Source organism: Numida meleagris, chromosome 16, assembly GCF_002078875.1.
Source record: "Numida meleagris isolate 19003 breed g44 Domestic line chromosome 16, NumMel1.0, whole genome shotgun sequence".
Lineage (NCBI taxonomy): Eukaryota > Metazoa > Chordata > Aves > Galliformes > Numididae > Numida > Numida meleagris.
In genome coordinates this window covers 9,480,813-9,494,061 of record NC_034424.1, presented here as the reverse complement: position 1 = coordinate 9,494,061, position 13,249 = coordinate 9,480,813, and the positions used below count along the sequence as shown (strand labels likewise).

At 39.3% G+C, this 13,249-nt stretch overlaps 1 protein-coding gene across 10 annotated transcripts in view; it reads right to left on the bottom strand.

Moving 5' to 3' along the window:
* The window catches only part of GAPVD1 (GTPase activating protein and VPS9 domains 1), a 30,241-nt gene continuing 17,211 nt past the window's right edge, over positions 220-13,249 (bottom strand). For all 10 annotated transcript variants that reach the window (XM_021413987.1, XM_021413985.1, XM_021413989.1 and 7 more), the window contains 13 exons: positions 12,750-12,827; positions 12,266-12,639; positions 11,630-11,717; positions 11,335-11,415; positions 10,565-10,687; positions 9,968-10,097; positions 9,455-9,564; positions 8,668-8,827; positions 8,019-8,206; positions 6,471-6,684; positions 5,827-5,899; positions 4,770-4,967; positions 220-4,047 (listed from right to left, as the gene is read on the bottom strand). In XM_021413987.1, the coding sequence (XP_021269662.1) occupies positions 3,907-4,047; positions 4,770-4,967; positions 5,827-5,899; positions 6,471-6,684; positions 8,019-8,206; positions 8,668-8,827; positions 9,455-9,564; positions 9,968-10,097; positions 10,565-10,687; positions 11,335-11,415; positions 11,630-11,717; positions 12,266-12,639; positions 12,750-12,827 (1,958 nt within the window). In that variant the 3' untranslated portion in view covers positions 220-3,906. The remainder of the gene's footprint in view (positions 4,048-4,769; positions 4,968-5,826; positions 5,900-6,470; positions 6,685-8,018; positions 8,207-8,667; positions 8,828-9,454; positions 9,565-9,967; positions 10,098-10,564; positions 10,688-11,334; positions 11,416-11,629; positions 11,718-12,265; positions 12,640-12,749; positions 12,828-13,249) is intronic.

Below are 13,249 nucleotides of genomic sequence, written 5' to 3'. Positions count from 1 at the left end.
TGCACGTAGCAGAGTGCTCTTTCAGGCGCTGCTTCCTGCCCGCTGCCAGCACTGAGAACGGTGACTGCAGGAAGCTCCCACCGACGCAGCAGCTCCCCAGCAGCAGGCAGCCGGCTTTCCCCTGCTCCAGCAGCTGCTCCCGGTCCCGGCGCGTTGCGCTGTGCTGTCCCCGCGCCAGAGGCCCACGGGCACAGCACAGAAACAGGGACTCCAGCCAGGTCAACTGCTCTCCTTTTAATCAGATTTTACAGAATAATACATGAATAATCACGTTAGAGACAAGATGGATTTCCTGTGTACAAGATTGTGCAAGCTCACTGATTTAGACGTATAAAGGCTTTACCAGTTTCAAACAGGAGAGGCAGTACAAAGCTTTTAAATAGAGGTAAAGCACAATTAAAAGGTACAGAACACACACTACGAACTCAGCAGAGGTTAATTCTCCAGTAGTACAGGCTCAACCAAGGCACCAGCTGTTACCCAGCTCAGAGCTGCCCGCCCGCCCTGTCCTGCTGCTCCGGCTCTCCCGTCCTGCTGCCAGCCTAAGGCTGCACAGTCGGTGCTGCAGCACAGCCACATAAGTTACACTCGATTTCACACACACATGCTTCACTTGCTTGAATCTTTGCTGCTAAACAGGTCTGCCTTTTCCTGCTGCTCCTTTTCTGCCCCACCAGCCTTCCTCTACACGCTGCCGTTTTAACGCAGCAGTCAGTTCTCAAACTTCCGCTCTAATTTGGCTTAAAGAACGTTAACGTTTCCAAGCACGACGAACCGACACTGTGCTCACCAGAAACTCACCTACAGGAAACAGGATCGTGGCTTTTTTTCCTGAAATTTATGGCAGTTACATTCAGCATTTGGTAGTATAAGGTCTTCAAAACAAAAACCTCTAAACTCAAATAATTAATAGGCCATACCCATTCCAATTCTCCTTAAAGAGGATCTAAAAAAGCCTTAAAGAGAATTCTTACTTAAGAGTAAAAAACGGTAATTTCTCAGGGGTGAAAGAACCAGCCCTTTTCTTTCACTCCTCTTCCCCCAAAAAAGGAAACCACCACCTTAGCAAAATTAACAGGGACAGTTATGCCATTGTTTAACTTGGCAGTTCCTCCAGACAAGCCAACAACCAGAGCTCAAGTCAGCAGCCAGGCCTCCAGTCTACAAATGCAACCTACTGCGAATGACCCCCCCATAACCTTTCCCTCCAAATGTCCCATTTGTCCTTCGGTTGTTGAAGTCATTTTAAGAGAAAGCACCAAGTTTACAGAAACAGGTGTACGTGGTTGGCTGGCACCTTTTGGCAACAGTTCTGTCACTTTTGGTCCTTTATGCGCTGTCTTTTCACATTTACTATTGCACACCAAAATCTAACAACATCACTTCCTATACATGTAATTTATAATTTTAAAATAAAACATTACAGGACACCAGGGGAAAATATTACAGGAAGATTTTTAATTCTTCAGAAAACCTAATTCTCTAACTACACCTAGCAATGCTATCTAAGGAACTTTTGGAGTTGTTTAAGAAAAAAAAGAAAAGCAAAGGACAATTTTGCAATGAGGACTCTCACCTAATCTGGGGCACATCGAAACAAATACTGTTTTTAAAATAATTTTTCAGAATGACTCCAGTTCTTTTAAGCATTTTCCCACACAACGTAATACAGATTGCAAAGGAAATGGTTCTTACCCCTTCCATAAAGGAGAGCAAATCTGAAAGACGTGATGATGCTGATTAAACCCCGTCTGCCAGCAGGCAAAGGGAAGCGATGCACAGGGCGACCACCAGCTTAGTGTCTTTGTGCCATCCTTTAAACGAGTACAATTCAGAACAAGACCAATTTAAGGATCAGATATTCTCCTCAACTAAAAGCCAAACTGCAGGACTAAAGGAACTTTCATACATTGGTCTTAACATCTCTAATACTCAAGTAATAATTAAATATTAAGGAGACTTCACTATAAATAAGTTTATATTGCTTTTAGATATGATCTGGCCATTTCTTCCAGGGCATATTTGTGCTTCGCTTCTGAGTGTTATTGGTCAGGGCTGTGCTTGCAATATTAAGTTACATGTTCAGCACCAAAAACCCATCAAGGCTAAATAACCGGAGTATTGCAGTGCTGCACACTGAGTTACCGCAGTAAGGCAATCAGAGAATTCCGTTTCTATCGAGCATCGCTCCTGCACAGAATGAAGTCTCTCACAGAGCAGAAAGACTCTAAATAAAAGTTTCCATTCCACTCTCTCACTTAGGATTAGCTTGGCAAAAGTGCCATACCGAATTACATATTAGAAGAGTCCTAGTAAATAAGTTTCTTTAATGATGCCTTGACAAGTAGCACAGCCAAACCAAGCACTTGATAATTTAAATAACTTGTTCTAATTTCAGTTAACCAAATTATTTTCTGGAGTACTAGTTGCTTACAGGTTTTAATCATCAAAATACACACACGAACACAAAACCAAAACAAACGTATTTTGCAAAGAACGTGAGAAAGATTTTCTTTCCTTTGCCACTCACAGACACCACATCTTAACGTGTCCTTCTGTCAGAAGTGCGCTCCACGCTCCGGGAAGAGCAAAGAATAATACTGACATGAAAAACATAAAGGCTCGCTGTCCTTTTTCAGTGTAATTCTAGCTAAAAAAAGAACAGCAATTGCTTGTATACGTGTGACAGCCACCGGCCATCACTCAGACCACTTCATTCATGAAAAATCCACGTGGTATTGTGCATAAAAACTTCTTTGAATTCATAATTGTCAGTTTAAGGGAAAGGTGGGGTGGGAAATCTATAAAACACCCTGAACTGATGTCATGATATGTTTCATAAAGAACAGTGTTATATTTTAAAATATTTTATATGAACAGTAAAACTTGCACTGCTGCATAGCAGACAACATGAAGAACATTTAGTAAAAACATTCACTGAAACCCCTGGTATATGTATTTAATGTCACTAATCAAAATATATATTACAGCCCAAGGTTCTGTTAAGGATCTCTGTTTGGGGTTTGTACAGTATACACAATATTTCAGAAAAAATATTACAGTAAGGTACTTTATTACTCCTCTTTTATATTAGGCTTATCTATTGTAACTTACAGACCCTCTCCTTTACATATTCAAACCTTTATAGTGCCCTAATGCCCTAGCCAAAAAGTGTTTAGCTATCTAACAAGCCCTGTCTACTATAAATTCCAGTTTTGGGAATTTCAGTACTCTTAATTACATTTTAATAAATAGTTCCGTTTGCCCTTTTTTAATCTTTGCCTTTTTGAGGAAGTCCTTTCATTTACCAAAACGCAGTACGTAACAACCTGTTAGAGGTCAGAGAGGCTTTCGCTTGTTTATTCAAAGGATAATGAGTCCAAAGATAATTGCAATGCATTAAATATAGTTATATAATATTTACACTGTCCTCTCTGATTTTCAATTTAGGTGAAATACAGTTGGTAACTAACGTCACCTACTACAAACTTTCAGTGTGGCTGGTGTTTTATTAAGAAAAGGTGTATTAAGCTAGAAAGTACACTAAGTGGTTGCCCTGATTCTTCTTGTTTCAGTGTTCCATTAGAAATGAAGTGAATTATCCATGTGAGTAAGAATTCAGGAAAAGGGGTGGTGGAAAAACCACAAAGACTTTCCTGTATGTTTTGAGATTCCAAAATACCTGAAAACTGTGGTCCCTTTTGCAGTGCCAGTATCTATAGGGGAGAAAAACGCAACCAAAAGAGAAGAGGAAAACCTGTTAAATTAATTTGATTAGTAAAGGTGTGTTTTAAAATGCCTCGATTCTGTACAATATTATACAAGGAAAGTCTCTTCTTAGCTTTCGCAGCTGTTGTACATTCTGTCAGACTCTTCTGCTAACAGTCTGCCCATGTATGTGCTGAGTTACTTGCGATCATCAATAGTTTTAATGAATTCAACTGCAGCTGTGAACTGCATCCACCAATAGGATTCTTCTCCAGATAAGCAGTTGGCATAGAAACTACTTATGTACTGAACAGTGGACAGCAAGCAAGGTGGATTTGCCTGAGGGTTAAAGAAGAAAAAGACACAGTTTGTTTTCAAAACTAAACTTAGAGAATTACAAGATGCAGAATAAAAGTACAATTCTATTTCTGCAGTGATCCTCACAAACACCTAACATGTGATTATGTAATACAGTGCAGGGTAGTGACTGTTTATCCTGAGCACCCCCACTTTACTCCCTCAGGAGGAATGTGACTCAATGAAAGAAGCATTTGTCTAACACAGAGAAATGACATGCAGGCCACGAAAAAGAAGGAAATCACAGGCAGAATCTATAAAGTCATCAAAGACTTCAGCACATTAACCTATTATTTTAGCTTTGTATACATCATAGACCATTCTCCAAACTCTCATGTTTCAAAAAAATACAAGTCAGTACTAATGTGGATCTTGGTCATCAAAGAGAAAAACATTAAGCACGCCCAAGTGACAGGTGCTGGCAGACACTTCTCAAAAAATAAAAAAAAAAACAAGAGAAACAACCACCCAAAAGAAGAACAACAACGAAAACCACCACCACCACCCCTCTAAATCCAACTGCAAAGTTTGCTTGGACTCTAAAACCTTAACTGCGACACATTTCTATTTAAGCCTGCTGGATTAGCTCTGCTTCTAAAGTCTAGCATGCTCCTAGTTACCCAAATGCATTATCATTTTTCCTAAAATTTGCTTGCTCATTAAAAGAATTAGTTGCAGTTTGTGATCTCTGCAGAAGAACTCACCTTTATGAGAACAAAGACCAGAACAGGAACAAAATCATCTGCCCCAGGCACTGAATCTTCATTTGCCAGGCTAAGCAGGTTCATAATGGTTGAACACATTCGCAGGATACACTGCACTTTGTCTCGGGGGGTTTTGTAAGCGCTTATTGTGCGGATTTCAGACTGTGCAGATGGCCACGGTGCCTCCCGGAGATATACCTAGGAAAAAGAAACCCATCGACAGTTTTCATCTATCCAGGCTACTACTGTGCACCACAGAGGATCCACGGTACCAGAGGCAGGAGCAAGGCTCCAGATAAATGGAAAGCTCTAGGTCAATAAGGTTCCACTGCACACAGAATAAAGGTGGCTTCCTGCTGTGTTATAATGAAAGATCATATGGAGGTAGCACTGTATGTGCAATTAACATAATTAGACTGTACTTTCTCCTGACTTCTACAGTACCCTATTTTGAAACAACGTAGAGCTGCACGTCTGTCTTCCATATATAAGCAGCTTCATGAATGTTTACCATTTTCAGTCACACAGCTCAAACACTGAACTAGGAAGACTGCAAGCATTCAGCCTCTCACAGACTTAAGTCTACCAATCTACTTTTAGTTACCTTCTTACCCTGAGAAAAGTGAAAACACTGGGCAAATTCATAGATGTGTCAAAGTTCCATTAGCGATGGCCAGTTCTGAAAGCTAATTTGGTAACTACAAACCACAGCCAGAGAATGTAAGTCACATTAGAAATATAAAGGGTTGAAATCTTGTCTTTTAAAGGAAACTATCAGAAAGTTTGCATCTTAGTGCAGTAGAGTATTACTGCTTCAATCTTACCATCAGGACAGAAGTGGTAAAATTTCAAGAAAAAAAAAAAGAATTTGAAAAGATCAGTGGATGATCCCAAAGTATTGGTGCAGTGTGTTTTTTTTCCTGCAGGGTATTTCAGTTGCATGGCTAAAACAGCCGTGTTTCAAAACGTAGAGCAAAGTGACCCTCTCCTCATCACAAACACAATCAAAACCCAAAGAACCCCAACATATGGAGTGAAGGAAAGAAGAAGTTCTTACCTCAGGAATCTGAAGTGCTTTGTGGTTTGCAGTCACCACTTTAGATAGCCTCTGTATGTGCTCATGAAGGACCCTAAAAACAAACAAAAAAGAAGAGTAAGAAGTAAGCAGCAGCCAGCAGTCCCCTGGGGTTTCCCACTAGTTTGGTATACTACAAGAGAGATCCTCAGGAATGCATATCATGATGGTCCCAGCTAATGGACATTAGGTCAATAAGCAACACAGAGGATTTTCCCATACAACCAAGTACAACTACACAGTTGGTAAAGCATTCAAAAAAGATGTTCTGTAAAATAAAACAAAAACCCTAGATGGAAAGTACTGTACCAAAACAGAAAATGGAAGGAAGGAGTCCTGAAACAGATTTTATTCATTCTCTCAGCATGCATACAGAACTGAAAGCCTGTATCTAAGTCATTACATTTTTAATTTTATTCTGCTCTTGTGGTCTGTTGCAAACACAAACTTTCGCACATAATGCCAAAGCACTTCTTGGCTCTCATACAAGACATTCTGAAATGAAACATAAGTTTGTATGGCATGGCTGCCTTAAGAGAATCAAGTCTGTCACATTAAGACCAAAAAGCAGCCATCTGCACCAACAGCAAAAGAGAAACCACACATTTCAAACTACTGTGACTTACTGGTCACGCAAAATATCTCCGTCCTGATTAGGGTAGAATGCAAGTTTGAAAATACGATTCATTACACTGCGCTCTATAGCTAATTGTGCATCCTGAAGCTGTTCTTCACTGGCATTCTGCCATATGGCATCCTGAGCCATTGCTCCATATAAGAACTGAAGAAAATCTTCAACTTGGGCTGTTTTATCATCTGCTGCCGTAAGTTTCTGGAAATCTGATAAAACATAAAAAGAACACATTCAGTTAAGGTGAAAAACATTATTTCCAATAGATTTTTCTGGAAAGAAGAGCTCAGAATCCATGTTGCACTTCTTGCCTGGCAGCACTGGGGCTCTGTTTTGCCCACACCCTAGTCAGGAAAATTCAAGTGAGAACACTTGAAGTAAATACAGGAATTAAAGGAGAAGTATGTAGAACACAGTCAGCTAAGCATAGGCTCACAATACCCTACTTGATACTATGCTAATCACTTCCTTTGCAGTACCAATTCTTGCCACCCACAGAGATAACACCCAGAATAATCACTACAACAGTTGCTGGTAGGAATCAGCGCGTGCAAAGTTGTCAGATGGTAGAGGAGAGACAAAAAAGAATCAAGAAAACTCACGTGTATCATTTTTTAGCCCTACCTTTATTAAATAAGTATAGCTGCAACACTCATGTTTATGTACAAAATACAGGACAAGTGGTGCAGCCAAGTTAATGCAGCATGACCAAATCACTGGCAATTCATCAGCATCATATTTATAGCATTCTGTACCAGAAGACAACTGCCACTCACATCTGCCAGCAGCCTAAATGCCACAGTTGCCAATTTCTCTTTTAGGTCATCCAGGAATAGATGCCTCCTTTCAGCCCAATCAAAGGGCTTAACTCCTTCCTTGGTCACTGAATCTTACTAGTAGAACTTTAATGTCAGTTGACACAAATTCTTACTAAAGACCAGGCTATATAGACACATTTAATACGTAGCACTGTACACTCCAGGAGCAAGAACTGACTCCAAGTTTCTTAAATTTTCATTACATCAGGTTTGTGCATACATAACATAGAAATTATTTCAAGAAACTCTGTTTTGAGAGTTGTCATAGCATAAAGAATATTGGCACAGAAAAACATTTCTGTATCTTCAGTACATGTGATTCAAAGTACTATATATTCTCACCACATCTTCCAAGGTACAACCACAGCATCTGTACTGATAACTGAATGCTGCAACTTAATTTATCATTTCTTAATTTGTAAGTTGATCTGAAGTAATTAACAGTATTCATGCTTGGAGCAGATGCTAGATAATATGACTTGGCATAACCTTTTAGGACAGGTAAAGTCAAATTACTTTCACTCTCCTAGCCTATGAAGAACACAGTTACCACAGCTGACACAACACACCGTTAAATCACAGCAATTCGTACATTTGAGCTGAAATGAAGGCTATTTTAGGAATCTGCTCCTCAGATTGGAAGTTGTGCTTTGAAACACTAATACAAGCTAGCACGTAAGTAAGGAGTGAAGGAACAAAAATAATCCAGTCTGCATTAATCTTACCTTGAATAAACTCCCTGATTTTCTTTTCTTTGCTCTCCAGCAGTAACCTCACGCACACTGTTGTAAAGTATCTATTGGCCACTTCTTTATCTCGCAGAACTCTTTGCAATAGCCTTTCCAAGTGTGCCTGCGTTGTCTGCAGGCCTTGGCGACATCGAGTTAAATAAGCGATATATGGAGCTCTTTTCCTAAAAGAAATGTTCTAAATCAGGTTCATAGAAAAGATAGAAAATAATAGCTTTATAAACTGCTAAGCTGTAGTGCAAGAAGAATCCTCAATCTGTTGTTTTTAAAACAAAGATAACACCTGAATTAGGAAGTTCAATCTTACACAGACTTCACTGCCCTCGCAGCACTGCAGAATGCAAGACTAAAGCAAATTCTGAACTGCATCTCTTCATGTGTTGGAGCTGCATGTTAGCCACAAGCTGATTTAATTCAAGTCTATCACTACTTGAACTGACCTGAGGTTCAAGCTTTTATAAGTCATTCCCAGAAGGAAGAGACAACTTCATTGTTTTGTGGGAAAGTAGAAATGTAATAAACTTATTTGGTAACACACAGTTTAAATAAAGTATCTTTCTAATCCACTAGTGAACAAATGTATACATTCAGAAACCCATTAATAATAAGATACAGAATAAACTACCTATAGTCCTCTGCAATAGAGGCTAGCAGCTTCCGACAGGTCCTGTTATCAAACCGGCTTACGCATCGCATTGTTTCTTGCAGCTGGGCCATCAAGTTCTTGTCTTGAAGGTTAATAGCTTCAGCTAGCTGAACTTTCAAGAAGCACACGATTTCATTATCTAATACAGAACAAAGGAAAATTATTAAGGATATGAAATATAGGCACCATCAAAACAGAAAAAAATGTTCTTGACTATGGGAAACACAGATGTAACAGTTTAAACAAAAACTTCTGCACACGAAGCAATAAGCATTCATTTATTAAGCCTTTGAATCTTCCAGATATCAAGGAATACATTTTTCTATCATTATTTTATCTAGTATTGAGAACTATTCTGAAACGTAGAGAGGAGTAGATAAGGAGACAGATTCACCTGTCTGCAAATAAACATACAGTGGAGGGATGCAAACACAAGACATACAAATTATGTGATAAGGGAAGACTCAGTAAGTCATTCAAGCCTCCATCTTGCTACTGCAGAGTACTTCCCAACAGTGCACGTATTTTGGGAGTCTGTTCTATAGCTTCAGGCTCTGACTGTAATGAGATACTTCATGAAAAAAAAAAAAGAGAGAGACCAGATTTAGTAGGCAGTCAACTTTCTGGGTGACTAAGAAGGCCTGTGTCTTCCACAGCGACGACAAACAGGAAGTTACCGTAAGTAGCGCAGTCCAGGTGCCATTAGACAGAGGAAAAAAGGAGATGCATACAATACAAAACTTCTGTATGTATAAAGAAAATTTACCTTCAGGGTCCGTGTGATCTGGTAGACCATTCCTCGTTGAATGTGTCAGCATTGGAAAGGCAACAGAATCTGCTGAACAGAGAGCCAACCTCAATTTCTTCTTTGCATCCCTTAAAGAGAAAAAACATTTCCTTAACAAGGTTGCTGCGAGGACTGCCTCTTCATTAAGTTATCTATACTTTTTTCTTTTTCTTTCTAAAATACTGACTAAAAGTTATGTAACATAATTTGAACATACCAACACTGTCAAGACAGAAGAGTGTCACTTCTTTTGATATACCATCTAAACCAGTTTCACAGGAATTTTCCTAAACACTGAATTGTTTTCCTATCCCCCTCCCACCTCACTGGAAATACAACAGTTTGAGAGGCTTAAACCTGAAAGCATATAGAAGTTTACAATTAAGGAGGACATTATTATTCACATTAATATTTTTTTGTGGGGAATCGATCACATGGCGTCAGCTTTCAAATCATCTTTGTGGGTAAGCCTAAATTTGAAAATGCATTTACCTATAGGAGAAAGCAGAACTCTGTGGCTGAGCTACTTGACTTGCAGAGTCCGGTAGATCATCTGCAGACATGTTCTGCAAAGCCTCATCACGTGGAGAGTCATGCACACTCTCACCATCCCCTGTAGTCTCTATGGGAAGGAAAAGTTACACTTGAGTAGCCAGAAGAACCTAGACTAACATCCTCTGTTTTGTTCTTGTTAGTACAAGAGGAAAAATGGAGACAGTAAGTAAGATCATTTGTTCTAAGTTGAAAGGACATATTAAAATACACCATCTGCAAGTCCCTAAGAAGAAATTGTATCCGTTTTCAAAGGTAATACACTTCTTCAGTTTCCATTAAAAAAGCGAACTGGTAAGAGATGTGCTAGTAACAAATCACCACCTCAGTGGCAACACAGACGACCCATTCTTGGGAACATTAGTTTCATTCCCAGTCTCAGAGGGACTATGCCACAGGTTACATGAGAAAATATTCCTGTTTTAGAGCTCACACTGTTATGCTGTTAGCACTATGTTTGCCTAGAACACTGAAGTGTTTTTTATCTTTAAGAGGGAGAAACTATGTCGGTGAGGACTATAAAAGTCAGGTTCTCACCTCCACTGTCATAGTTTACTAAAGCTCCTTCACTAGGACTGGTTCGCTTAATTGCATTCCTGTACTTGTCCAGAATATCTTCCGCAGCTTGAGCCTGCGTGCTGAGCCTCAGGCTCGGATCATCTGAAAAAAGCCATTATGAACAAAAGGAGTAAACCTTGAGTTATGCCAACTGAAAGCAAAATACAAAAAATTTACACTCATGCATTCAGATTCTATCCACAACAAACAGCTATTTGTGTTCCATGTAACCACAATTCAAATGTACTTATAAAGTCCTAAGCAAAAGCAGGAGAAAAAAAGGACTATAAAAGTGAGCAAATAAAATCAGATCGTTATCATATTTATAGTGTATACACAAACAGTTCTTGTGTATTTGAAGTCCTCTAGAAACAACTAAGCGAACAGAAAACACCCAGGTCCAAATCAACTTCAATTTAGCACTTCAGGAATTATCATAGGAACGTGTCTGCAGCTATCCTTACAGCTCAGCTGTGATAAGGACATAAGCTTCTTAATGAACGTTTTAAAAAATAAATAAGTGAAGACTTTAGTCAAGATCCCAGCACTATCCATAGCGACTGAAGCATGACAATTTAAAACCAGTCTTCAAGGCAACAATCATCATTCACTTTCTTATTCGGAAAGCCAGTTGTGAATATTAAATACAATAGCCCATACCTTTCTGTAAACAGACACCTAATGGGCACTGTGGAAATCTACAGGGCACATTATGAGAGAAAATTACTATGATGATGTTGTTCACGTACCTTGTAGTGTTGAGTATCTGTCAGGTACCATATCATCTTTGTCTTTTTCCTGTTTTTCTTTCTTTCTAAATGGAATTGGAGCTGAAAAATACATGGTAACTTATCAGGGACTATGCTGAGATAATGGCCAGATTGAAGAAATGTTTTAAGAGGACAGCTACTACTGTGTACCAACCCAATGTCAGTCTGATAAGCTGCTCAAAGTGATACAATAAATGTTTTCTAGTGAAGTCACTGAAGATATAATAAAGGCAGCATGCCCTACGGTACCCAAACGAGACAGACATGATCCTACCTTTGGGCATGGCATACACAAAACGTTTTCTCCACCATGGCTTGTTTCTGTCCGACTTCTCATCATCGCTGTCTTTTCGCTCATCAATCTGTGGAAGGATGGAGTTTATATTTTAATACGCATCACATCACATGTAAAGACAGAATTTCTCCTTGACATCTACAGGTTACACTCTACCAATAGATAGAAAAAAAAACAGAACTATAGCAGAGCACAGAAAGCCAGAGCAGATTAAGAATTGAGAATCATCCCTCCTGAAGAGGGAAGTATAAGTATGAAAAGCCAGAACTGCAAAGAAATCTAGGTGGTTTTTTTGTTTGTTTGTTTTTTAAACTGTTTCTCAGGACCTGCAGCCTTTTAAACTTAAACAATTCAACCAAACTATTTCTGAAGTCCCACTAAGTCATGAGGATCTTTTCCAGTAAATTTAAGAGGAACCAGGCATATTTAAGTCACCCTGAACATCTGTAGTTTTCACTTGTAAAACATTATTGGTCAATTTTTAAAAAAGACTGCAGAAGTATATTGTAATTCCTTGGTTAAACACATTTAATACCATTTTTTCTGGCACGAGAGAAATAATTATATTGGGCACACTGGGAAAAAAAAACATGAAATGATAAATAGGAGCCTCACCTCTCCCCTAGAGGAGTCTTTACTGGGAGATGAAGATGATGACTGAGATGTAGCCATCAAAACAGCTGTCCCTGTGTTGGTGGTTGGCATTGGAAGCTCCCTCTCCTCATTACCAGGACGTCTGTTCCACCCAGGATCACTCATAGGTCTCCGAACTGACGACACTATATCTGAACTCCTGCTGCGTACAAGCCTCTCCGGATAAGAGTGCCTCTGCTTGAATGCTTCTAAATCAGTTGGAATTAAAGTGTGAGACCCAAAGTTTGGTAATCGGGCCTCATTGCCTCCCACAGCTCCTTCCAAAATTGGCGGATCCGGTGGTGGGTGAGATGGTCTAGCATAGTGTACTTTAGGCCGTACGACAGCTGATGCACCTGCGGTAATAAAGGAAGCCACACACATTTTTGTTAACACTCATCCAAATAAGCTGATACTAGCACAGAAGTACTGAATGCCAATTTTCAGCCTTTTCTTTACAGCTTACCCTCATTTGACGACAGAGGGTCAAACAATGCAAGCAAAGAATCTGTCTGAGAAGGAGGAGATGTCAACTGACTGGCTCCTGAAATACAGGTAAACAAAAGTTAGCACTGTGCAAAGAACTACCTGCACATAAGAAAAACTGGAAAACGCCCTCAGTAACAGTTTACAAATATTTTAGAAATACTTAAATATGCTTGAAGTGTATATATTTTTAAAATATTATATTGAAAGATGCAAAAAATGATTGAAGGACTGCATCACAAAAATGGGAAATCTTGAGGTGCAGACCAATCCCAATGCGTGAGAGGGATCACAGTCGATGTAAACAAACAGAATTAGCAAAAGGTGATCTTAGATTGGAAGATCAGTTTCTAGTGCTACAGAATACTGGCCCCTTTGTCAAACAAACACAGCGCTAGCAAATAAGGAAAACGTTAAGCTTCTTGGTCAGCAGAGCTTTGAAATAGGAAAAAAATGAGAGGAAGTTTTCTTTCATTCTCA